We start from the raw sequence: 26,112 nt of genomic DNA on the forward strand, positions 1-26,112 counted from the left end.
GTCATTCCTAACCCAAAATATGATTATAAAGTCAAACGTACAATTTTTTCATAGTACTCCCTCCGCCTCTCGGCTCTTTTTTTGTAGTCCACTAACATTCCACGGATTTTCCGTTCTTGTTTTCTTGCCTCGTGCCACATTGTACGGTCCACTAAGAAAGTGTGTAAAAGTAAATTAGTACATCGTTTTAAGATTATCAAATTACAATTTTACATAACTATCCGTCATACTTACTAGATTAAATTTATTAATTATTCCCTCGGTTACAAAGACGCCATTCACCCAATCACCCACTTAGGCTTCCGATTGAACTACTTTGAGATCACAAGCAGTACTAATCTGATGAATTCAACATGCAGTAATGTGTGATTTTAGCAAAATTGAAAATATCAATGCCTTTCCAAAATATTTCTAAAATATTCTTGAAAATATACAAAAGTAAAATTTAGATGCTGCAACGCAAGAGTAGTGAATTACATCTTACAAGAACTACAAGCGCTGCAGTTGCAGGAGTCTTCTTTCGTTGCCTAACTGCAGTCTTTCGCTAGTGAAACAGTGTTGCCGATTTGAAATAAAGGCAAAATTTTCGAGCTTTTGATATTTCAAGAGGTGTTTACAGTGCATAAATTTGATTCTCGGACGTAACATGAAATCGCAATTGTTTCCAAGAAATTAGTGAAGCATTGTGATTACTTCAAAGTTAGTACAAATTTAAGATCAATGTTGCGGTTTTAACGCTTTCTAACTTCTGTAGGCAGGAAAATGCAACACTGTAAATTTTCTAAAGGCGGTAAAGGGGGTTATACGAAAATCTGAATGGAAGAAAAATACCACTTGGATAGAGTTCGTGATCAATTGGTTGAAAGACAAATTGATCCGAATTGTTTTGTATTTAGGTTCTTTTAGATCGACTTCGTGATTAAAAATTCTCGGTCCTTGTAGCACATTGTGCTTCAGGCATAATGTCGAATTGAAATTAAGTATTTCACCAATAATTTATTAGTTCCATGAAGGAGTATATACGGTGGAGTTGCTCAACGATGTAGAAACATTAAATGTTATAATAATGGAGGAAGCCGGAGATAACGGAGAAAAAGGTAATTGTGAAAAACTAGTACAACTGTATTCTTGCCTTGCTGCGGCGTCTTCTAGCCATTCAGCATCATTCACAGTCCATGTCACACAAACAGGTAATAATAAATTTTAATCATTGTTTCGCGATTTGAATAGTAAGTGTATATTTTTAAAGTAGGATTGCTACAAGCCTGGAAATGTGCTTTTTTTAAGTTCGCTTGTGGATAATTTAAAGGTTGCCGACGGAATGCCAGTTCAGTTGAGTTAATGAATACAGCTAATATCATGGTTAAGGGTATTGAACCACGTAAAGGTTGGAACATGGATGAGAACTGTAACAATTCTGAACATGTCATTTTATTTCATAGGTGTTACTGGGGGGTATAGCCACAAATGGTCATGGTATTTTAGCATAAATAACTTTATCTTGAACGCTGGAGATAATATGGAAATTAAGTGGTGAAATTTCATTAACAGTTTAATACTTTGTCAAAGATGTTGCATTTAATTTTGTCGAAATGTAATGGTGATTTACTATCTATATCGAAAAGCTACCCTCTGATGCCAGTTTATCCTTATAAACCCATAATGTCATGCTTATTTATGTGCGGTAGTTTTAAATTTGTTCCTGTGTCTCCCATATAATTCCATGAAGTGTAATTACTGTATTTAGTACTTTGTTTCTGTTACTGGTTTTTGATAAGGCTTCAAAGGGTTCTAATGAGGCAGTTTCAGTATTTTATAATTAAAAGTAATGTCATGAATAACTGCATTTCTAAATGTAAAGTCACTATACTAGCTGATAAAATATTAATTTAATTAACTTTTTTTATAAAAATGTAGACCAATGAAATTGTGCAAACGTAATTGTTCTCTACATCACCTGTGCAAGCTTTTAACTTTTAAATCTTTTGATCTTTTTTCATTTGTCGGAAAGGAACTGAAAATTGCTTATGGAAATTATGGGACCAACATTAAAAATAACCTCTCGTATGATATGACTATTCCCTGTTGGCCAGCTTTAATGAAATTAACTACAGCAACTCTCAGAGTATTGCATCTACATTTTAGAATTTTTTCAATGAGTCTCTGTTTCAAGAAGAGATATCAATTTTTGTGATGAAACTAGACCAACTATACATTACTAATATCAGTATAAATGTGAAAATTAAGATGATATTGCCTTATGAGTCTCCCTCCTATGTTATTAAGGAATAGTGGAGACTGATACAAGGGAGTGTGTTAGTTTAGCAAGGTAGAGATAGAAAAATGAATGGCATGTGGGATGGAATGACGGGAGATTTAATGTATGTGGAATTGAAGAACTATTAATTGTGGGCGAAGCCAAGGATGCCCAGAGGCATTCCTGAGTATCGCGCCTGGGCCCTCTAGTCGGTTGTCCGATGCTCTACCCACTGTACTACCACATCACTGAACTTGAGTATGCTTTAGATATTTGGAGCCATATTTTAAATATAAAAATAAAATTGAGAAAGTTCTGAAACTTTTTAAGATTACTTCCTTGTAAATAGTTTTATCCTAGCTATAATAATCATTACCCTATAAGGACTTAATTAGGATATATAACCTTACTAGTTTGGACTCTCATTGGAAAGCCATTTCATTTTTCCTTCCTTAAACCATAATATTAGAGAAATCATTCTTTATCCAATATTTAAGTTCAAATTATTATTTCAATTCATCTCTACTGGATATTTGTGGAGAAAATGACAATAATTGTATTAAATTTGCTATGTTTGGTAAAAAGAATATGCCCATACACAATTTAATAAGCTTTACTGCTCATGAATTGAAAACCTTGAGACTTCAATTTCATTTACGTTCCTTATATTCAAGGTAAGTAATGTTACGCGTTGACCCTCACTTCTTTCCATCTTGCCCCTTGTTCACTCATTCTAATTAATGATTAATTTGATTGAAATCCTTTGATATTTTTCTTGTATTTGTGTCTCATGTTTCAAAATGTCTGTATTGCCATCCAATGTGTTTTATCAATTTTATCAATGGTTTTCCCTGTCATTTAATGGAAAACTTGTAAATTAATACCTGTTGCCTTAGATTATCAGATTCTTCATGTGAAGATTTTAAATTTCATGCCAGTTTTAGATGTGATTTTCTCTTGCATGATTACCAGCATTCCTGTTATTCATGGAACATCCTTTGTTTGTTACAGTTGGTCATACCAAAACAAGTAATCCACCCACTGAAAGTGATTTTTACTGCAAATTGTGTGATGTTGATTGCATTAACAGCTCTGGGAAATTGCTACATTCATTGGATGCAAATCATATTGAAGCATATCTTGCAAAGCAGAAAAGGATACCCGGTAAGAAACCCTTACATATTCTTACATCACTTGTCTGATGATGATCATTTATTTATATTTACCCTGTGAAAAGAGTGTAAGTAGTTGTGATATAGTTTGTGCAGTGTACTGCAGGAGTAATTCCTAAAGGAAGAACTTGCATACATTCAAAATTAATTCCTTTTGGAGTCCTTTTGCAGCCAGTCTCACTTTCTGTCTATCATTTTCTTTTGTCTTGTAGGTGCATTTAGTATTAACCACCTTCTTTCCATCCAGCAGCTTTGCTAGTGTTAGTTTTTGGTGAGCCTCTAATTCTTGGTCGATTGCCTCATGCCATTTATGGCCAATATTAATATCTACTTTGCTGTTTATGGGGTCATTATGTAAATATAGACAGTAAATTAAGGACTGTTAATGTTCAATATTTTCCTAGGAATTTTGATACTTCTTTATGCGCTGTTTATTTTCTTCTTACCTTCTCAATTTTCTTCCATCCCTTCACAAGTTTGAATTTCATTCCTCATTAGTAGTAGTAGTAGTTTTGAGGGGAGGCGACCGACAGCTAAGGTCATTTGCGCCATAGGGGATGGACAGGAAAGGATGAAGGGTGGAGAGAAACCCGGCGTCGGCATTAGCCTACTCTTTACGAAAGGCGCCAAGGGGTCCGCAGCTTAACGTCCCATCCGACGGACGCCGTACTCACTCAAAGTGCCCTCCACAAAGCACCTCAAGTAGGGATCGAGATACCTCTGAAAAATATTCAACACCGCCGGGATTTGAACCCGCGCCCTCAGGGTGGGAAGCCAGTACGTTAGCCCCCGCACCATCTCGATCCCCTCATTCCTCATTATCATCATCAATATCTTGACTTGGTTGTTCCCTTGTACTTTCCCTTTCTTTGAAATTCAAGTGCTGACCAATATTTCAACCTGGTGGGAAACACAAGATGCTGTGTATCTCCCAATTTAAAATAAAAATATTTTCAGAATTTAACTGATCAATCCATTGCACTCAAGGCTATAAAGGAGATTCCCTTCATTTACTCCTACACTCACTCCGCTTCATTTGCTTCCTGCTTCAGGAATGATATTTTCAGGGTTTTGGCCACATTTACACAGGTCATAACCTCTCCCGTGCCTTCTCCATCTTCCCCAAATACATAGCTGAGTTACCATGGGGACTATTACAAGATTCAGGTAGAAGGTATTTTCTTTGTAAAAAAAAGGCTGTTGGTAATTTGTTATCAAATTTTTCTATTTGTCTTGCTAATTATTGCAAAATAATGAAAAAGTTGGATTCTTGACCTCATGGATTTGTACTATCTTTTGGCTATGCTTGTCCTCATGTTGACTGCACTCTTAATCTAAGTGAGGGTGCTGTTGTATCTGTGGATTCAGCTGGGGATCAAATCCCATATAATTGCTGTTTATTTTTGTTCAATCCCTACTCTTACATCAACCTAATTCCCTGCAAACCACCTCTAAGGGATGTATGGTGCAAACAGGCATGTATTTTCTCAGGAAGTTTTGCATCCCCACTATATGCCCTGTTGAAGGTTTTCAGGTTAATTGGTAGATGATAGAGTAGGGATTGAGCTTATGTAAAAATAACTCACTACAGTCATTGAATTGTAAAATTAACTATTATTTTCTTCATAGGGAGGATACCCATGTGCCAAGCTGAGTCTGACATAAAATCTAAATGGAAAGAAACGGCCTCATCTAAAGCAAACGTATTGGAGCATAGTAGACAACACAGTGTGTGCATTGCTAATATTGGTGATCCTCCAGTCAGTCATGAAACCAAGAGGAATGTTAAGTCAAAGTCGAAAAAAAAGAGAAGCTCAAAAAAAAATATCACATTGTATAACCCTCTGTTTTTGTCATCATTATTGAATTCCCAGTCAAGTGACACCACTGCTACATCTGGATTAACAGTGAATGACACTGAAAGTAATTTCAGGAACAATACTTTTGAGCAAGTGGATAATGATCTTTTTCCACGTAGTCTTACCCAGCATAGTTGCAATTTTAACTCAAAGAATGGTAAAAATTTAGAAGAAAATATTTTTCCTGTCTCTACTAGCGCATCTAAAGATCTGCAAGGCGTTGATTCAATCAAGGCAGTACCAGATGATTTAGTGAAAGATAAAGAGGTCAGTTTTGTTGATCATATTGATGACAAATTCAAAGCTTTATGCGCATCTTCTAATGTGCAAAAAGGTATTGTTGATGCAGCAAATAATGTTAAAGAAGACCTAGTCACGGAATTGTCACATAAACCCCCTGATATAGATAATTGTAAGAGGATCATCATAGAAGGTAAGTAAGTATATAATCAGATTTTAAAAATCTAGATACCACAGCATTTACCTCCTAATATTTATTCAGAGGTAAACTGAAATTTGAAGCTAATTTTATTTTTGGTTACAGGATTTTCTGCTGGAGATGACAAAAATTGTATCGCCAGACAATTTTCGAAGTATGGATTTATTAAATCACAAATTTTTTATGGTGCTACTATTCATATTGAATACTTTGAATGGTTAGTACCGTTATGTATATATATATATATTGTGATAATTGTTCAAGTAGATACATGATTTATTTAAAACAGGGTTGAATGCTTAATAGGTCTTTAGTATGTTGCATATGTATATATGTATGTGTGTATGAATTGTGTGGTTTAAGGACTAGTTGCATTTAAATTACAATAATAATATATAATAATAATAATTTTATTTCCCCAATTGACAAGTACATAGTATGGTACAAAATATCATACAATTATGTAATCGTATAGGGTACGTCAAGAAGTACAGTAACTGGATTACTAGCCAGAGAAAAGAAAATAAAATAAAATTACACGTACACATATAGTTAAGGATTTACACAATATAAAATTAGAATTACCCAGAATTGAATTAGTCGTTTACACTGTAAAAACATTTTTCATTTAAGTACATATATAACTTATTTTTAAATATAGAGAGTGATTTCTCATTTTTTAAACTAATGGGAAGCCTGTTGAATATTTGGATGCACAGAGAACGAGGTCCCTTGGACATCATTGTCATGCTAGCAGTCACTACACACAGATGATTTCTTGTCCTAGTCCCATAGGCGTGTGTGCCATTATTTGATGGGAATAGATGCATGTTCTTTTTTACAAAAATTATCGAATTATAAATAAAAACACTAGGGACAGTTAAGATGCCAAGGCTTTGAAAGAGAGGTCTGCAGTGGGCTCTATAGGGTTTATTGCACATGGACCTAAGCAATTTCTTTTGAATAATAAATATTTTATTTAACTTAGTTGATGACCCACTTCCCCAGATTATGATACCGTATGATACAAGAGAATAAAAAAGACCATAGTAGAGCGTTTTCAAAACATCCATACTAACAGTATGTTTCAGAATTGAAAGAAGATAGTACACAGAATTTAATTTTTTACTTAGATTTATGATGTGCAGGTCCCATTTCAGGTATTTATCAAAATATATTCCCAAAAATTTATACTCATCAATAATTTTACAGTTATTTGACACATGCTGAGACGTACTTTTATCAGAATGACAGGTTTTTGCAGAGAAAATCATGGCCTGAGTTTTTGTTTCATTAAGAATAAGGTTATTCCCATAGCACCACATGCCCATGTCTTGAATAATGGCTTTACCTAGAGTCATCAAATCTTCAAAGGATTTCTGATTTAGCACAAAGCTCACATCATCTGCAAATAAGACACAGTTACCGAGTTAATAGTATGTGAGAGAAACTCATACTGTCCCAATGTAAGTGACAATACAGGATAATTTTAATTGTAAGATAATTTTAAAATACAAGTACTAAGATAGAATAAAGAACAATCATGCTTGTTAAAAAATAAAATTGCGAGAATACGAGGGGGGACCCAAAAATAACAGGAATGTTGTTATAGATTCTTTAGTTCTCAGTATATTTACATCAAATTTTGTTCACCATCAAAGTATTCCCCATTGACCACAATGCTTTTCTATAAACAATGCTTCCATTGTTCGAAACATTTTTGAAATTCATTTATTGGGATGTCCTTTAGGCCTTCTAGAGATTTTTGTGTTACCTCCTCCACAGAGTCAAAATGCTTTCCTTTCATGTCGGTTTTGAGCCTGGGGAACAGAAAGAAGTCACAGGGAGCTAAATCCTGTGAGTAGGGGGGTGGATAATCGATGTCATGCTGTTTTTTGTCAAAAACTGCATCACGGAGACAGTGGTATGAGCTGGCACATTGCCATGATAGAAAAACCAGTCGCCTGTGTGCCAAAGATCTGCTCTTTTCTTCCGAATACTCTCCCTCAATCTCTTCAAAACATCCAGGTAAAACTTTTGGTTGACAGTTTGACCCGGGGAATGAACTCCGAGTGCACAATACCTCTGCAATCGAAGAAACAAATGAGCATTGTCTTGATTTTTGATTTCATTTGGCAAGCTTTTTTTGGACAAGGTGAGCCAGCTATCCTCCATTGCCTTGATTGCTGCTTCATTTCAGGTTCATATCCATAGCACCATGATTTATCACCAGTAAGCACCTTGGAAAAAAAATCAGGGTCCTTATCGAGCTGATTTTGCAGCTCAAAACATGCCTGAACTCGACACTCCCTTTGCTCGCTAGTGAGATGGCGATGGACAAATTGGCTGCAAGCTTTTTTCATTTGCCAATCTTCAGATAGAATCCTCTGAATTGAACTCCATGACACTCCAGATATCTCACAGAGTTGATCAATGGTTTTGCGACAGTCTTCACGAATGAGGGCATTGATTTTGTCGACGTTTTTGTCAGTTCTTGACGTTGAAGGGCGGCCTGAACGGGGTTGTCTTCAATTGACATTTCACCATTTTGTAAATGTGTAAACCACTCATAAACTCTGGTTTTACTTAGGGCAGCTTCCCCATAAGCAGTCTTGAGCATTACAATAATTTCCGCAGCCGATTTCCCCAACAGGAAACAAAATCTCTTGCTCTTGATAATCCACCATCATGTTTTTTGCCGAAATGAAGAAAGTTGTTTCACTGAAACAGCTCTCACGGATGGACCGATCCAGTCACAGCGATGGCACTGTGATACTGATGCGGGAAGCGTGAGCTTGACTTACGACCGGCCGAACAAAGGCTTCCCCCATTCTCGCTCCCCACCGCAGCCCTATTCCCGTTACTTTTGGGCCCCCCCTCGTATTTATTTATTCAAAGACTGTGTACTTATAATACAGGCCTAGGCATAAGCACATTGTCATCCAAAGGTAGTTCATCAATTCATTCCTGTACAGAAAGAAGTATTTTTTAAGCCAATAATTGCAGATATCCTTCATAATATACATAATATACTTTTCAGATTTTGTAATATGCTTCTTTGAAAGATCTCTAACATTCTGTTTTTATTCCCGTTTACTTATACGTACTCAATGCAAGATATGTGCATAGCTTATTAATGGAGAATAGGTTTCAATCATTAAGTCATGTTGTCCATTTTTCTTTCCCTGATTTGCTTGAAATGTGGAAAAGTGGACTAGATTTTATTCTATTGTTTCAGGCTTCACTTCCTGGAAGTATTTAATATCCATACTAAAAAGAAAGACTAGTACTTTTCCACAGATTTTATTATATGTACCGTATACGATAACATATAATACCGTACCGGTAATAAAATCTGTGGAAAAGTACGAGTCTTTCTTTTTAGTATGGACTAGATTTCTTCCTGATCTAAGGTGAGCTGTACTTTATTGAACTAGAAAGTGTTGTACAGTACTCAATCGCCTTGCATCTTTGATTTAAAAATTCTAGCTAGAGGTTTTTGATTTGCATAAAGTAGCTCCCAATCAATATTTCATAAAGGGTTGTACAAAATTAGAAGTTGATTCCTGGAAACAATTGCACATAATTGGGGACTTATGAAACTTATTCTGTTTGGGTCTAACTCCATTTGCCCTTGAGTTGGTTTGTCTTAAAATGTTCATACCTCATGCCCCCTTCTTACTGTCTATTCCTCTCATTCCATTCATTCTTACTCTGTATTCCATTATTACTAACAATATTTGTTCTATCGAAGCCTCATTGTCATTAATAATCTTCATCTACAGTTTCTGTGTTTTTTGGATTTGCCCCAGCAATTTCCTCCCTTGTCCCACCATACCTAATGCTTCCATCATTCGTCTTCCTCAGGATTAAGCTATTTTCTCCATTTTAGTTTTTCACATGTTCTCTTCAATAATCATCATCTTCTCTTAATCCTCATCTTTTTAGACCAAGTCTCAATGCCTACAACTTAACAAACATAAGGTATATACATTTTTGAATAACTTTTCCTTTGTATCTGAACATAATTTTCCTGACATCGAGTCGCTCTGTCTTACAATGCCGTTTCAGCTTTCCAAGAAGTAAATAAAGAAGATAACCAGTGACCAAAAAACCGGGAAATCCAGGAACTATCATGAATTTGACTATAAAAAATTGATTTAAGCATATGGCATCAGGCGTAAATTTTCCCTTCCTGAACCCAAAATGATCATTCATTAGTCATAATTTTTCCTTCTCTCTATCTTTTTGTTAATGAGTGTTACCTCACCTGCATGTGAAATCAAACTCCTCAAAGTGTCCTGTAGTTCTTACATACAGCTACTTTTCCCTTCTTTGGAGTGAGAATTTACACTGGTTACCCTTTTATTCTCTTGAATATGGTGTTACTCTTCTAGAGCTCTAAATTATGATCTGAATCCATATCCACTCCCAGGAAACTGGATATTGATTACTCTGAACTTAATTGAGTGTGTAACCATATTATGATCTAACATACCATCTGAATCCCTTGGTATTTTTCATTTATACTTATGTCTACTCTGGTGTTTAAAATAGGTGTTCATTATACACACAGTTAAATTATTTTTCAAGCGGAATTCTTGTTTCTTCCCCATATTCATTCTTCTTACATAAACTACTTTCAATATCCGCAATTCGTTCTCATCTCTCCCTTTGCTCACCACTGTGTTCCAATCCTTCATTACTATCATGTGTTTTCTTCCAGAAACATCTGTATTCACTTCCTCTTGTTACACATTGGCAATATTTGCACCCTCCCTCTGATTACCTTTCAGCGTGAAGAGCTGATTATAAACCAATTTTATCGGTTACCTTTACTGTTAATATTCAATCACCCACCCGCTCTGTTTACTACTCTTCTTCCTGTCTTTTGGCTTAGTATAACTATAACTCATCTCTGTTTCTCCTTTGCTATGTTGTACTCAGTAATAATTGCTTTAGAAGCCCTGCTAACTTTCTCACCTCACTCAGGCTTTAAGTGTCTATATTTCCTCTCCCTTTTTTTGGTTAATGTTTCATAACTTCCCTGGCCTCAGCATTGTCTTAGAATTCCAAATCACTGTACTAAAAATGGCAAATCTCTTTTGTGTCTTATTTTTTGCTTCTGTCTACTCAGCTGAGGAAGGACTTCATGTAATGATCACCACTGAAGCCTTTCCTTCCCCACTCCCAGACATAACACTTTGCCCAGTGAGTCAAGTACCATAGATCCCAAGACTCATTATTCTCATATTTGTGACCATAATTGTCATAGGAGAAATAATTAAGTTGGTTTCCCGTTACATTCCTCAAAAGTGTTCTTAATGTGACACTATTACTTAAATGGCCACTCCACTGGTGTCAGACACCTTTGTAGCTGCCTCACTGAGGGACTGATACTGCATGGACTACATTTCATCTGGCTCCTTCCTCTCTCTATCTGGCATGGACAGATTTTATCTATCAGGAGCAATTATCATTGCTCCCACCAGCTCAGCCCTAGGGATCATCAGAGCATGCAAGTTCTTCCACCATTTCAAAGTTGTAGTCCATGGGAACGATTACAATTGTATGGACTTAAAAAATGCATTGATAAACGAAGGGAAATCAGATCTTTGTAAGTATGAGTATCATTCATTTTCATTATGATGTTACACATATTCTTAACCTTGAATGAAATAGTGGCTATAAGATTTTTGGCGGCAGTTTACATTTTCTAAAAGATATATTCAGGTTAGTTTGTTATTTCTATTCAAGCCTTTTGAATCACTTTTGAGCTAGGTGCGTTAATGTCAGTTAATGTTAAATGAGCTCTGAAAAACCAAGGATGCCATTGCATTAGTGAAACCCAGTCTTGTCACTACATATGGCAATGTATACTGCAAAGTGAACCTGGCAAAACAACCACATGGTGTGCATTTCATGTTTGTTAGTTTGTTTCACTTAGCCCTTTGATTGGCAATGGAGGGTGAGAATCAATTTCTTATAAGAAATCCTTTCAATTTATTTCTCATATGTTGGTAATTTTTCATGCATTTTAATTAAAAGTGGAAAAATAATGCATTTTGTTTTTTTCAGTAGTAGAACTCAAGGCAACCAAGTGGGATGTTTCAGAAAAACGGAAGTCAGGGCATGCATCCTCATTAAAATCACACATTGTTAACTAGCTGCTTTCCCTCATGGACTGGAAAATCCTTTTCCTATGTGCTTCCCCAATTCTAATGATAATTCCTGATGCCTTTCTATCCCGCATCCCATTATATTTATCCTAAGCATTGGTCCCTTGGTCTTTTCTGTTTGGAACTTCCTTTCTGTATTCTTGTATCAGATCCCAACTATTTAATTGCTTTCCAAGGCATGTGTGTCCCTAACCTGTCCTTGAATTGGTTCACCAAAAGTGGATGTAGAAGCGTATTTTGGGAAATCTTGGTTATGCCTCCAGGAACACTATATATCGCCTCTCAGTAGTTAGGCGACTTTACAGAAAAACCCATAATCTATTAGTATACATTGTTTCCATGATTATATGATTTGCTAACCAGTGACAGATTGTGTCTAAGAAAATATTACAAGTATTGAGGGAAATGCCATTTGATTTTTTACTATTTTTAAAATTAAAGTCTAAATTTTCCATGAAAATTTTTTCATTCTTACCTCAAAGGTCTGCAAAGTTCACCCTAGGAGTTGAATTTTATGTTTCCCCTTAAAGTTGAAAGGAAATGATTTACGTCATGTAATATCTCTCTTCGAAATCTTAAGCCTTCATATCCATTAAGTAACAACTATAATTTTAAAGGTTATAAATTTAGAAAAAATAGCCATTATTCAAGTTCTTCATGGCTCATATTCTGCTCATTTTTACTTGAATAATTTTCCTAGTAATTTGGCTATTTTTAAAAAAACACAGAGTCAGTTTCTTGACACCAATAGATGTACTGTAAACCTCCAATCTTGTCAAAGATCTGATGAAGTCAAGAAATTACTTTAGCAAGCTTGGAAACACAGGGAATTCCAGGATTTCATTTTACCTGGCAACTGGTTATCAAATGCAAAAATATGGTCCCTTAGATGCATTAATTGTCAAATTCAATGAAACAAGCAGTTAGTTACTGGCTATATTTGATAAAAGTATGTGTGTGATGGTTTTTGAGGGTACTTACCACAGTTCTTGGTTCAAACCATGGTGCTGTTTTCTCCTCCCTCCTTGAGTCAATCCTGAGTACTCACTCCTTTTAGTCCACTTGGAACTTCTTAATTCCATGCTCATTACCAATTTCTCTCACATTTCACCCGAATTTGAGCATGCCATTTTTTTTATTATAACAAAGAAAATGGCTAGGATTGAAACATTACAAAATGTACATGGATATGAGCATTGATCACCCATAAATTAAAGAGAGAGAGAGCAATGCAGGGAAACAATAAGTACACTCCACAAAACTCAGAATTTTGTGTCAAGATGTGAGTTTAATAGTTATGTTGGGCATGCTAAGCTACATCAACATTCTGGTTTTTGCTTGTCTTTCCCAAGTGCATTCATGTTTCATGGATTTCAGAAATTTACCCATACCAGTTTATCAATTGTATAAAATATGTTTAATATGTATATAGATGCTTAGTGGGCAAAAATTCTAAGTAAATAACAAAAAAAGCATACAAATCCATTGCAAAGCTTAATTTCTGTCTAGTAACCATTAAAAAAAAAGGAATTTTTAGCTTGGCAGACACCTTTTATCCAAGTAGCATGGTATTACAGGTTTGGTTTTTGAGGCCAAGAAAAATGAGGTGACTACATGTTTTATTGTCTAAGTGAAGGTGCCATTCAATCATATTCTCCGTAAACAAAAATATAGTTCCAATGTTTCCTTGAGGTAGGATTTTGGGAATTCATGAAATATATCATTAGAACTAAATCTGAATCATAATTAAATGTGTACTCGAGCATGTCTGTAAATTTCAATATAATATTTTTAAAATATGGTACAATAACCTTGGTATTTTTTCTCTGTTATTGTTTTTCATGATAAACTATGATGTGAGAGAAAGTAAGAGTTTAAGATTCCTGTCATTTTAATTTACTTGGATATCACATGAGATTACCATCATGCATCAGTGAGAAGAAGAGAGCCCTAATATTAATGACAACTGTCAGTTTCACCACAATGTACCCTGCTAGGCTGATTTATTTGTCGAATATATATGTGATATACTGTGTTCCTCATGAGTCATTGCATGACTATGACTTTTTAAATAATGTTTACATGTTTTTTCTTGTTTAACTGGTGATAAGACATGTATTTCAGAACTTAGCAATTCAGTTGGATTTTATGGTTAGAACAAAAAATTCCAGTTCAACAATTGAAAACTACAGACATAAATTTATGAAAACTGGTGGCAGATGGAATATCATGCAAGTTGGAAAGCCTAATCGCGCAAAGAAGAAATAAATTTTGGCTTCCTTCATTTCAAGAAGAAGTATTTCAATTTAGGCTTCAGAAAACTACCACCATGCTAAATTAAAATTGGACATAATGACACAGCTATCATAAATTCAAGGATCTCTCTCATAAATACAGGACCCTTCCACTGAAAAGACTGGGCCTTTTCCTCAGCATCAGAACCGTGAACCCAGGTTTCGTCACCGGTTACAATGGTTTTAAGAAACTCAGGGTCGGCATTGGCTCGATCCAGGAGTTAATGACAAATATTCACACTTTTTTTCTCTGTTCATCAGTTAGCACCCGTGGAATAAATTTTTGTGTTGCGTGCCATGCCCAAAATGTTTGTCAAAATTGTCTGACAGGATCCAAAACTAATGTTCACTTCCTTGGCTATCTCCCTAACAGTTAAACGGCGATTTGCCCGCACCAAATCGTTCAGCAATTTTTCATGATTGGGGTCTGTCGAAGTGGAAGGCCACCCCATTCGCAAATCTTCATCTGTCGATGTTCTGCCTGATTTAAAACTACTGTACCACTCAAAACAATGGCTTAGACTCATAGTTTCATTAACAAAGGCTTGCTGAATCATTCCAAATGTCTCCGTAGCACTTTTGCCAAGTTTGAAACAAAATTTCCCGCACACATGCTGTTCCTCTAGCTCCTTCATTGCTGCTGTTGCACGCAGCGACCAACAGGTTAAAACACGTACTGCTGCTGCTGCATGACGACTCGACGTAAACAAACGAAACACCTCTCATTTTAGTCATCAGATGTGTCGATCTATGGCGCACTGTCTCTCGTTTCGATCTGTTGAACGGTTTGCACAGAATAAAATCAGTCCGGTCTTTTTTTTCATCACACCTTGTATTGTCAATTTCAAATTTAGTTAATGTGACTTCATAGAAACCCAAGAGTATGACAGATGTTGAAGCTTGGCCTTTTGGCTGCAATTTTTCTTTAATGTGTGATTACTTTTTGGTTTGCATTAATATCTCTAGGCAGTCTGTTGAAAGACTATTTGCTGAGCTGACCAATGGAACTATAACTATTGATGGGAAGGAAATTCTAGTCAAGAAAAACAGAAATAAACCTAAAAAAGGTAAGCCACAGAATTAGTGGAATAGAAAAAAAGAGTATATTTTGTTTTTGGGTAATGTTCAATTATTGACAAAAACATTCAATTTGAGATTTTATTTAAGCGTTATTTTATTTATTAATGACTCTCTTTGGATCTAAAAATATGACGAAGTTCAAATTTATTAATACCAAAAAAGTACCTAAGCACACTGTTTAGTAATTGTGGTGAAACACAATCTCTGAATTCTGGAACAGGGCTGTTTGTCATGCATTGGTGGCGTGCTTTTATTTGTATTAATGAATGGTTGCAGAAAATCAAGACCTTTTGAACAGCAGTAATGTTAAGTTTTTAAAATCTTAAAAGTAGAGATTTTATATTGTTGCTTTATTTTGCTGATTGGAGTTTTGAATTTTCATCCTATTTCATATATTCCTTGCCATTTACTGGAAAAAAATTTTGAAAATATTCATCCTCAAGTGAATCTCACGGTTCTCATTGCTAATGTCAGACCATGTGGAAAAAAATACATATGTATAAACCCACATGCGTATTGATAGATGAATGAAAAATGTAAGGTGTCCTAGTAGAGGATGACTCCAGCCTACATGTATATACCATAAGTACATATATCATAATATTTTCCAATTTTCTAAATTAACCTTGACCTTGGATGTCTCATTGATGTTATGACAATATTCCTTGTTTTATGAGTAATGCTACAAAAGCTATCTAACTTAATTTCCTCAGGATGTCCATAGCATTTGATGCTTTAATAGGTAAATATGGGTGAAGGGTCCTGTATTGTCAATTCTTACATGAGCTTATTAATGGGTCTTCCATATGGGGATGACTATTTCTTGGGATTTACATATAGTGATGAAATCCTATCATTTCTTGCTATCACTGGGGACCCGCATAGAATGAGACATTTTTTTTCATTCTTTTATTTGTTCTTATCTTCATTTTGATGTGTCCATAAAAGTCAAATTTTGACATGCTGTTGAATTGAGATTGTCTATTGATTGATACTTTATTTAATACTTATCCCTGAAAAATCCAAGGTTCATTTGGTCTGCATTGAATTGTATATCCTCTCCATTCGCAGACCATTTAACTAAACTAACATTTTTAAGGGCCAACTTTTTAGTGCATTTCCCAATTAACCAAATCAAAATTTTCGTTCATAGTTGCACTTTCATTCAATTTTCTTTTTTTTTTTAGGCTTACAAATTGAAAAAATTCCAGAAAAATTAAAGAACTTATTTTCTATCGAAGATAAGTTCATTAGCCAAGTGACTGAACTTCTTGAAAACTTTCAGTTGGATCTTCGGGAAGTTGGAAAGCAGCAAGTTGCATGTGAATCTATTCTCTCTTCTTTGAAAAAATTTGCTCCGAAAATTTATCCTTATGGCTCCAGAATTAGTGGTCTGGCCTCGAAAAATAGTGACTTTGACATTTTTGTGTTTATTAGTAAGTTAATTGCTGAACTATTTATAAATTTTGTACAATGAGTGAATAAGTAATTTATATTTTTTTAAATTCAATTCATATATTTTCAATTTCAGCTAAACCATATAAATATTTCAAGAAAATGTACCTAAGACATACTCAGGAACTCATCATTCATGAAGCTGCCCATAGTATTAGAAGTAGCGGTGACTTTAGGAATGTTGTTAAAATACCAAAAGCCTTAGTTCCACTCATTCGGTGTCAACATTTGCCAACTGGATTAAAGTGTGACTTGACATTTCGTTATCCTTACCAAGTATATAATACTGGTCTTATTATTACTTTTATGTCCATAGACCATCGTGTAAGGCCACTGATTTTACTAATAAGGTGAGTTTTGATCACTGTTGGTATACTTACTATGAATAATTACTAATAATAATTATTGTCAAAGTACTTGTTCCACTTTATCTTTTGCAAAACTTGGCATTTTAAATGTGGTCCTTGGGATCACCAATTATAAGTTCTTTAAATTAGTAAAGAATTTGTGGAGCTGCAACCTACTACAGTATAAATATGATTGATTCCGGGAAAATTAGGGACTCACTAGGTAGTATTAAGTTCATTTAGCAGGTAAATAATTGCTAATATTAATTTAACTATTATTTAGTTATTGTAAAGGTGGAGTGCCCTTATCATGGCTTTTAAGGGCTTTGGATCTTAAAGGTATTGTCTGAATCTCTTGCAGAAGAAATCTTAGAGTTTATTGCCTCTAATCAACCTTTCTATCTTTATTGATTTCCTCGTTGCAATAAAGATATGATTGCATGTCCCGAATAATCTGGGGTGTTTTCTCTGAAATCAGGTGCCCACCTTGAAGATCATTCATTTTTTTCTAGTCATTGCAGTGGACCATAAGGTCTAATGTTTCTAGAATTTTCTCTTGGATAGAAATGAAGTTGACTATGACTAAAATCATAAACAAAAGGTCAATCATCTTTTTAAAAATTGTCACATTATTAGAAGTTATACATACAGCTATGAGAAGCTTCATCTTACCCAAAGTTTTGCAAGAAAGTTATTTGATATTTTTAAGTTTCAAAACTAAAAGATGATTGTACAAAATGTACACCTATGCATGACAATAAATTTTTAAGAATATCTTTTTTAAAATGTTAGATAATGGTTAAATCTTAATCGGGAAGGAAGAAAGGAAGATCTATGCTAAGAGATAAGGCAGGTAAGATAATAGTTGACTCAGGAAAGATCCAAGAGAGATGAAAGGAATATATAGAAGAACTGTATACAGGCAACCCCTCTTTGGCTCTCGTCCCCGCCGCTGTATATTAATCTATAATTATCACTCCAGTAATCCCCGCTATCCTTCATCTCACCTCGCATAGACCTAAAATATCTATATTTCCCCTTTCCATCTCTCGCTTATCATTCTCCAATTTCCCTGTCCTCATCATTGCCTCAAAGTCTGCAGAGGAAGGGTGAAATCGGTGCACTGTAAAGCAAAGTTAAATCTTTATCGGGAAGTAAGAAAGGAAGATCTATGCTAACAGTTAGAGATAAGGCGGGTAAGGTAATAGTTGACGCAGGGAAGATCCAAGAGAGATGGAAGGAATATATAGAAGAACTGTATAGTAAAGAACTTTGACCAACAAAGTTAGACATAGAAAAGGAACATGAGGTAGAGGACGATAGCTTAGGTCCAGGCATACTCGACGATGAGATAGAAAGGCCATTAAGGGAGATGAAACTAAATAAGGCCGTGGGGGTGGATAACATTCCTGCGGAACTTTTAAAATGCTTAGGAAAATGTGGGAGGAAGAGGCTACATGGGCTGATTCGTAGTATCTATGAGGAAGGAATCTAGCCGGAAGACTTTGTGAGATCAGTTTTAGTTCCTATTCTGCAAAAAGTTAAAGACTACATCTTGTGAGGACTACAGGACAATAAGTTTGATATCCCACGCAGCTTAAGTTATTCTCAGGATCATAAACAAAAGGATAGAGAGTAGGGCAAATAATTACTTAAGGGATGATCAGTTTGGGTTTAGGAAGTGGAGAGGTACGCGTGATGCCATTGCAGTAATGAGATTTTTAATCAAGAGGAATATAGAACCTGGAGGTATTTGCCTGTTTCATAGATTTCGAAAAAGCGTTTGATAGAGTGAATTGGGAAAAACTAATGAGTATATTGAAGAAAACGGGAATATAGTAGATTGGAGGGGCAGGAGGCTGATCCACAACCTTTACATGTATCAGACTGCTCAGGTGGGAGTGGGGAACGGGGAGTCCGGATGGGCAATGTTCAGAAGAGGTGTAAGGTAGGGTTGCCCATTATCACCGTTGCTGTTCAACCTGTATGTAGAGGAAATGATTAAGGAGGCATGGGAAGAACTGGATGTAGGAATGAAAGTGGGCGGGGAATTGGTAAAATCAGTTAGGTTTGCTGATGGCCAAGCTTTAGTTTGTCAGTCAGCATAGGGTTGCAAGCATTGCTGAGTGAATTGGAAATTCAGTGTGACAGGTATGGGATGAGAATCAATATTAATAAAACAAAGGTTATGCAATTTTCTAGAAAGAAAAAGGCTAAGCTAAACATTAAAATAGGAGGGCAAAAACTAGACCAGGTAGAACAGTTTATGTATCTCGGTAGTGTTTTGGACCAACACGGTCAAAGTAGTAAGAACATAAGGAGAAGAATTGTGCTAGGCAAAGAGGCTTTCACAAGGAGGAGGGAGTTGATGACGGGGACGCTGAGTAAGGATGTTAAGAAAAGACTCGTAAAAACTTTGATATGGAGCGCAGCTATGTACGGCGCGGAAACGTGGTCATTGAAGCAGGAGGATAGACTTAGACTGGAGGCTTTTGAAATGTAGGTGTGGAGAAGAATGGAGAAGGTGAAATGGACAGAGAAGAAAACAAATGAGGAAGTACTTGGTATGGTGGGCGAAGAGAGGGGTTTGTTGGGAGAAATCCTATGGAGGCAGGAAAAGTGGATGAAGGGGGTATTGACTGGCAGCGGGATGTTGAAGACTGTAATAGAGGGGAGAATGTTAAGCAAACAAGGAAAGCGAAGGAGCAGGATAGGGCTGTTGGACGGGATGAAGGGAGGAAGAAAGTACTCGGAGATGAAGAGGGACCTGATGTAGAGTAGAATACTGGATTTTGTATTTTGTTAGGAATCACAAAATATTTATTTGGTAGCTGTGTCCATCCAAAAACCTACCTTAACTGGTGGATTACCGAATAATAATAATAATGGTTAGTGTGCCACATTCTTATATGAATGAAAAGTAGTTAATGGCATTTTTGAAATAACATAATTAATTGTTTCAATTATGCATATGAAACAAGTTTTGGGAGCTAAATCCTTCACTAGAGTTTTTTTATGTCAGTAAACAGAAATAAATTAGTTTTACTGATTGTGGATAAAACCAAATTGCTAATTGGAATTTTGAAATTTAGTTCAAAAGATTCTGAGTTTTCAAACCTGTATCCATTAGAATGCACCTAATAGCTTTTATCTAGCATTTCTTCACATTGTAAGACACAAATTATAAAACTGTAGCAGTATTATTTTCCATCTTTTAAAAAATATATATTTCATAAAATTTGAACTCTTACAGGCTCTGACTAATCATAAGCGATTGAAGTCCACATATCTGCTTAAAATTAAATTTTGTAACTCTTCAAGACATAGGTTACAGTGCTCTCAGTAATCTGGGATCAAAGGAAATAATTATCCGATTAGTAAAATATCTCAATTAATACTCTCTCCACATGATAATGAAGCAATTACACATAAATTATGGTTTTTATTTTTTGAGACCTGTAGAATGTAATTTTTTCATTCAAATCCAGGCACTATTCACCAGAAGAATGCATGTTTTACCCAGCTTGCGACCAATTTACCTGAAGAACTTGTGAATAAAACAATGTGTTAAACAGGCCTCAGGTTACCTATAGTGCAGGAAATGGATATTCTGCTTAATTATATGTATAGGTTTAAACCCATTTAGTTTTCTTGATTTACAGTTTATGAAACTTTCAACTTATGCATCAGCTCTCAATCCCTATTTGTGAATGATAAGGTAGCACTTGCATGGGCAGATGTGATGAATGAATTAACAAACCACTATGTAAATCTTTGAAAGTTCACCATTAAATGTTTATCTGCAGCCATTTTTTTAATACCAAATTCCTCATGCGCTGTGAAGTAAATATATTTTGATGCATATATACACATGCACATACATCCTATACTCATCATTTTTCAGAGGCAATTACTCCAATTCCAAACTATTTAAGAAGCAGATGAATCAGTTAAAAGTAGCTGCAGCAGAATTTCCTGTAGTTCTTTGAGCTTTCCTATGCATGAAGCACATACATTGATAAGGTTTTTATGCATGCGGCATATATTAAATTAATGTGTCTTCATCACACAATTGTTACTAATCAAACATTTTTAAGGTTCGTGTTTGGTTAGAATATTGCATTGTCCAAGAAGGGAATCTTTCTTTCGTTTGAGTGAAGCGAGTTCTCATCAGTCACTCATTGATGCACTGTAAGTTATATGTACCTTATAGTATCCTTTGGTTTACTCTTTGTACAAGCAGGCCAACTATTTTTAGTCTTATTATATTAATTCTTTCATTCTGTTTACGCTGAAACAATCAATAATTATAGTTGTTTTTTATGCTGAGGAAATAACTGTTTGGTTGTGAAAGAAGATAAGAGTGATATAACATAAAACAATTGCTGCACTGCATTCTATGAATTTAATAAACATGAATGTAATTTACATAAGAACTCTTATGTTATTTATTTAAAATGGACAGTAAAATGGTGTTAAAGAAACACCTTAAAAATAGGTAAATGCAGTGATAAACTTAGTACAGTTTTATTAAAAACTCACTGTACTTGGTTTTGCATGGAAACACTTTTCTCATTTATAAAATTGAGTAGGTCACTGCTTGATTCTCTATAACTAGCAGCATATCTAATTCTCCAATTATGGCCTTCCACAGCCGTAGATAATCTCTTTCTCGTCAGAGATTTTTTTCTTTAGTGAACCTTATGCAATATTTATGTTTTAAAATGTCTTTTCTTATGTATCATGATGGAATAGTCTGTCTCATAGTAATCATTTTTATACATGTATTACTTTCAGCATAATCATCATACATTTCAGCAGTAAATACTGTTCAGAGAGTAATTCTTGGTTGATTGAATCTCTACACAAACTTGAAGCATCAATACCACCTGATATCCGTCAATGGCAAGCCATTCCTTGAATCAATGGGCTAAATATAAACTCCTAATAGAAGTAAACAAAAGAGCATCAAGTAGTCCACACTCTACCCTTGCTTTTTGCCGACCAGTTCATTGTTCTTATTCACACACCACACTTAAATGACCCTCCCCTTCCTTGTTCCTTTTCTGTCAAATCCATCCCAATAAATATTTTAATTTCCCTCTTTCTGGCAATCTTATAGTGACCCAATGTGAACATACACGAATTAAAAGATGGTTTGGTTTTTGTGTCTTCTAACTCATGGAACTTGTGAAGTATACAGAAAGTTGGTTGTGAATAATTCAGTTACAAATGTTCTATGAACTTCATTTAGGGCTGCTTTGTACCTCATGAAAGTTAATTTAAAGTAGTTATACTTTAAACTTTTTAAGTGAAGCTTATCCTCTTGCAACAAGTATTCAAGATGCAGTTGTATCTCTTCAAATAGTACCTTATAAAGCCAAAGATTGTTTTCAGCTTTATCAATGTGTAGCATAAGTTTGTGTAAGTTGTCATGAGCCCAATGCAATTGTTCTTGCACTTTCCTGTTCACTAAGTGATTCCCATTGGGGATAACATCCTTTCTAGTTGTGAGATCACTTTTTGTAAACCACAGGCCAGCACACTGGCAGGTCCTATCAAAAACCAAAATTATAATTTCACCAAGACTTCAGTAATCTCAAGTGATGAAGGTTGATCCCCATAAAAAAATGTATTGGTAATCAGATTCCAAACTTTGTGGAAAATGGGCTCCTTGTTCTTCAGGAAAATGTTGAGAATGGAAATTCATAAATTTAGTGTCCCCCCAGAATGTGTTGTAGGAAAGTATGTAAATATTAATACTAACAAATATTAGAAGAGTTTAGGACAATGCTTGCCATTTCCAAGTGGAAAACTCTTTTCAACCTTGACCCATCCTCATGAACTTAATCTCTTGGAATGTTGAAAACCTAAGTGAATTATAACATAGCCATTTGGGACATCAGTCCAAGAACTCCCCATTATCCAAAGACCATTGTCTTAGAGAATATGAATCTAGTGTGGTGATTCCGTATCACCCAATATCGATTATGAGTATGAGATTAGCGCTGCTGGCAGGTAGGGAGGACTCATCATGAATATTAGGAGTGACATATGTGGGCTGTCCAAAAAGTGTTGCAAATTTTGAATTTCCACTGGTCACGTATATTTGATTTTTTTGTGGCGTTAAGTATGGTACTTATGTCTCTCCCTTATGTCAAAAATTTCGGCCATTTTGAATGTTCCGTTAATTTTTGACACCTGTTTTTCTGAGACGTGTTTTGGCTTTCCTTTGATTTTTGCCAGTTCCAAAAAACGGAACAAAGAATCTGTATAAAATTTTGTGTGAGAAACGAAATTAAGGGTGCGGATGCATCCCGAATGTTGACTGTGGCATGTGGAGAAGCTACCTTGGATCATAGCAACGTTTATTGGTGGTGCAAAATGTTCTAGAGGGTCGAGAAGATGTGAACGACGAAGAGCGAAATTCATACCAAAATTGCTTAATTTCAACCAAAAACAGCAACGCATTAAAATTGCTAATGAGGTTTTGGACTCTCTCCGCAACGACCCAAATTTGCTCCAGAGGGTCATAACTGGTGACAAATCATGGGTTTATGGTTATGACGTTTTTATTATCCCAATGGAAGCTGCAGCACAAGCCAAGACCGAAAAAAGCACGCCAACTTCGTTCAAATGTGAAAGTTTTGCTTACAGTTTTCTTCGATTGCAGGGGCGTGGTGCATCATGAGCAATTCTTGCCACAGGGTAGAACGGTAAATAAGGAATATTACCTGCAAGTTATGCACAAAGCAATCTGCCACAAACGCCCGGATTTATGGAAGAACAAAAATTGGCTTTTGCACCATGACAACGTCCCTGTTCACACATCATTAATTGTGCACGAATTTTTGGCCAAAAACAACACACTAATGATGCCACAGCCACCGTATTCCCCAGATCTGGTCCACAGCGACTTTTTCTTGTTCCCAAAACTGAAGAGGCCCATGAAAGGACAATGCTACGCTACGATTGACAAGAAAAATACTCCATCAAAGGAGGAGCTGAACAAGATCACAAACAATGATTATTTGAAGTGCTTTGAGGATTGGAGAAAATGTTGACACAAGTGTATAATATCTAATGGGGATTACTTTGATGGGGACAAAATAGATATTCATGAATAAATAAATAATTTTTGAAAAAAACACAAAAGTCATGATAAATTTTGAACAGACCTTGTAATACTACTCCATACTACATTTTAGGCTATGCATGATGCAGTCTGAGATTGGTTTATTGTTTTCTTAGGGTTTGGATTTGAAAACAGGTTGGGATTTTCAACCTCCCTTAAGTGGAAAATTATACTAAATTTATGTATTCAATTCAAGTTGGCTTTCTCTTTTTCTCTCTAATTATGAGAGGGCCTCATATGGCCTTTGGAATTGTGGTTATTGTGAAGACATTTCTCTAATTCCTAAGTTAGTGACTGATTCATCATTGTTTCACCTTTTGAAAGGGTTTTTTTTTTAATTTTTTGCCTGTTTTAATTTTTGTTGTTGTATTTAAAATGGAAAAAAACAATTCCATAAAGTGGAGTGCATTAAATAAAGGGTTTACTTTATGAAATACTCCGGTTAATGTTACACTTACTGTATGTTTAGTTTAATGTTATGTAAACTTAAAATATTTTTTTTTAATGAATTGAGTATTTTCTTTTTTTCAGGTACTGGGCAAACACTCATGGTTTTTTGGGCAGAGGAAAGTTTACTAGCTATTCCTTAACATTGATGTGTATCTTTTATCTCCAGCAAATACCCAATTATCCAGTTTTACCCAGCGTTTCACTTTTGATGAAATTAGCCAGAGATAATGAGAAGGCCTCATATGGCCTTTGGAATTGTGGTTATTGTGAAGACATTTCTCTAATTCCTAAGTTAGTGAATGATTCATCATTGTTTCACCTTGTGAAAGGGTTTTTTAAATTTTTCGCTGAATTTGATGCTGAGAATATGGTGGTATGCCCATTCTTAGGAAAGGCGATGCTCAAAAGTATTTTTCTCCCTGGCAAGGAACATCTACTCCCTGTAGAATTTGAAAATTACAAGTCAAATTGTCGTGAAAATTTGACAGAACCCTTGAAAGTTGATCATGTATTGTGCATACAAGACCCATTTATTCATGATTTCAATGTTGCCAGGCTCAACCATAAAGATGTTGTTGAAAGTTTTCAGCTTTGTTGCTATTTGTATACCCAAGAACAGAACTATGAGGATGAGCTCTGTGCTCTCTCTGCTGATGCAATGAACCAAAAAAAAGTTAGTGACAGTACAAAAATTGGAACATCACAGATTGGATGATTCATCAGCCCCACAAAACATTATTTTATACGTGCAACTTTTTTAATGGTGACTTCTCCAATTACCAACCTTCCTCAGGGTTCATGCTAATTGTTATATGTGGATAATGGCCGGGGTTCAACATACCCCCCTATTTTTTGCTAGTGTTTCTTTAAAAATGAGTGTTTTGCAATGGTGTTCATTATTTATGATAATAAATTTTAATGAAAAATCCATTTTGTTTCTGTGTGTTTCATGTAGTAGAATTGAGGTGCTCAACCGATGTTGTTCTTCCATAAATTTGACCGCAATGCAATATGTATGAAACATGATATAATTTCTGGAAGTATTGAATGTGTAAGCATCTATTTTGGCATAGTAGTGCTTGAATAGAATACAGTGGTGGACTGCTGCAAAACTGTTTCACATCCATGGAAACTTGATTCGGTCATTTTAAAGAAATGGGGAAAAAACTCCCTTTGGTGATGAACCTCAGTTTTCTCTTAGGTGACAAGCACATTATGCATCTTAATGTCTGGAATGCAATTTGCTGTGAGATACTATCCTTTAAGAATACATTGATGGTTCCAATTCTCACTTCAGCAGGGTGGCCACTTGGAATATGGGTAAGAGTTGCAAATATTCTATTTATTATTTTTATTTCCGAAAATATCAGAAAAGGGGCTGAAATTCTTTAAAGTTGAGTGTGTAAGCTGCTAATCAAGAGTTCCTGATTCGGACAATTTTACTC

General features: G+C 35.3%; 2 protein-coding genes across 2 annotated transcripts in view; one reads left to right on the forward strand and one right to left on the reverse strand.

Moving 5' to 3' along the window:
- Positions 1-358, reverse strand: part of LOC139693427 (CLK4-associating serine/arginine rich protein) — a 36,439-nt gene extending 36,081 nt beyond the window's left edge. Inside the window, exons 1-2 of the mRNA XM_071591564.1 lie at positions 235-358; positions 42-151 (exon numbers count right to left, since the gene is read on the reverse strand). Coding sequence (XP_071447665.1) covers positions 42-151; position 235 — 111 coding nt within the window. The 5' untranslated portion in view covers positions 236-358. The remainder of the gene's footprint in view (positions 1-41; positions 152-234) is intronic.
- Positions 359-624: 266 nt separating this feature from the next.
- Positions 625-25,559, forward strand: LOC139693428 (speckle targeted PIP5K1A-regulated poly(A) polymerase-like). The gene is made up of 8 exons (XM_071591565.1): positions 625-1,190; positions 3,269-3,421; positions 5,059-5,721; positions 5,833-5,944; positions 15,167-15,267; positions 16,468-16,716; positions 16,812-17,085; positions 24,749-25,559. Exons 1-8 carry the CDS (start codon positions 1,067-1,069, stop codon positions 25,380-25,382), a joined length of 2,310 nt encoding a protein of 769 aa, XP_071447666.1. The 5' UTR covers positions 625-1,066; the 3' UTR covers positions 25,383-25,559.
- Positions 25,560-26,112: the final 553 nt, after the last annotated feature.

The sequence above is a fragment of the Hetaerina americana genome, unplaced genomic scaffold (genome assembly GCF_022747635.1).
Source record: "Hetaerina americana unplaced genomic scaffold, ioHetAmer1.1.p SCAF_49, whole genome shotgun sequence".
Taxonomy (NCBI): domain Eukaryota; kingdom Metazoa; phylum Arthropoda; class Insecta; order Odonata; family Calopterygidae; genus Hetaerina; species Hetaerina americana.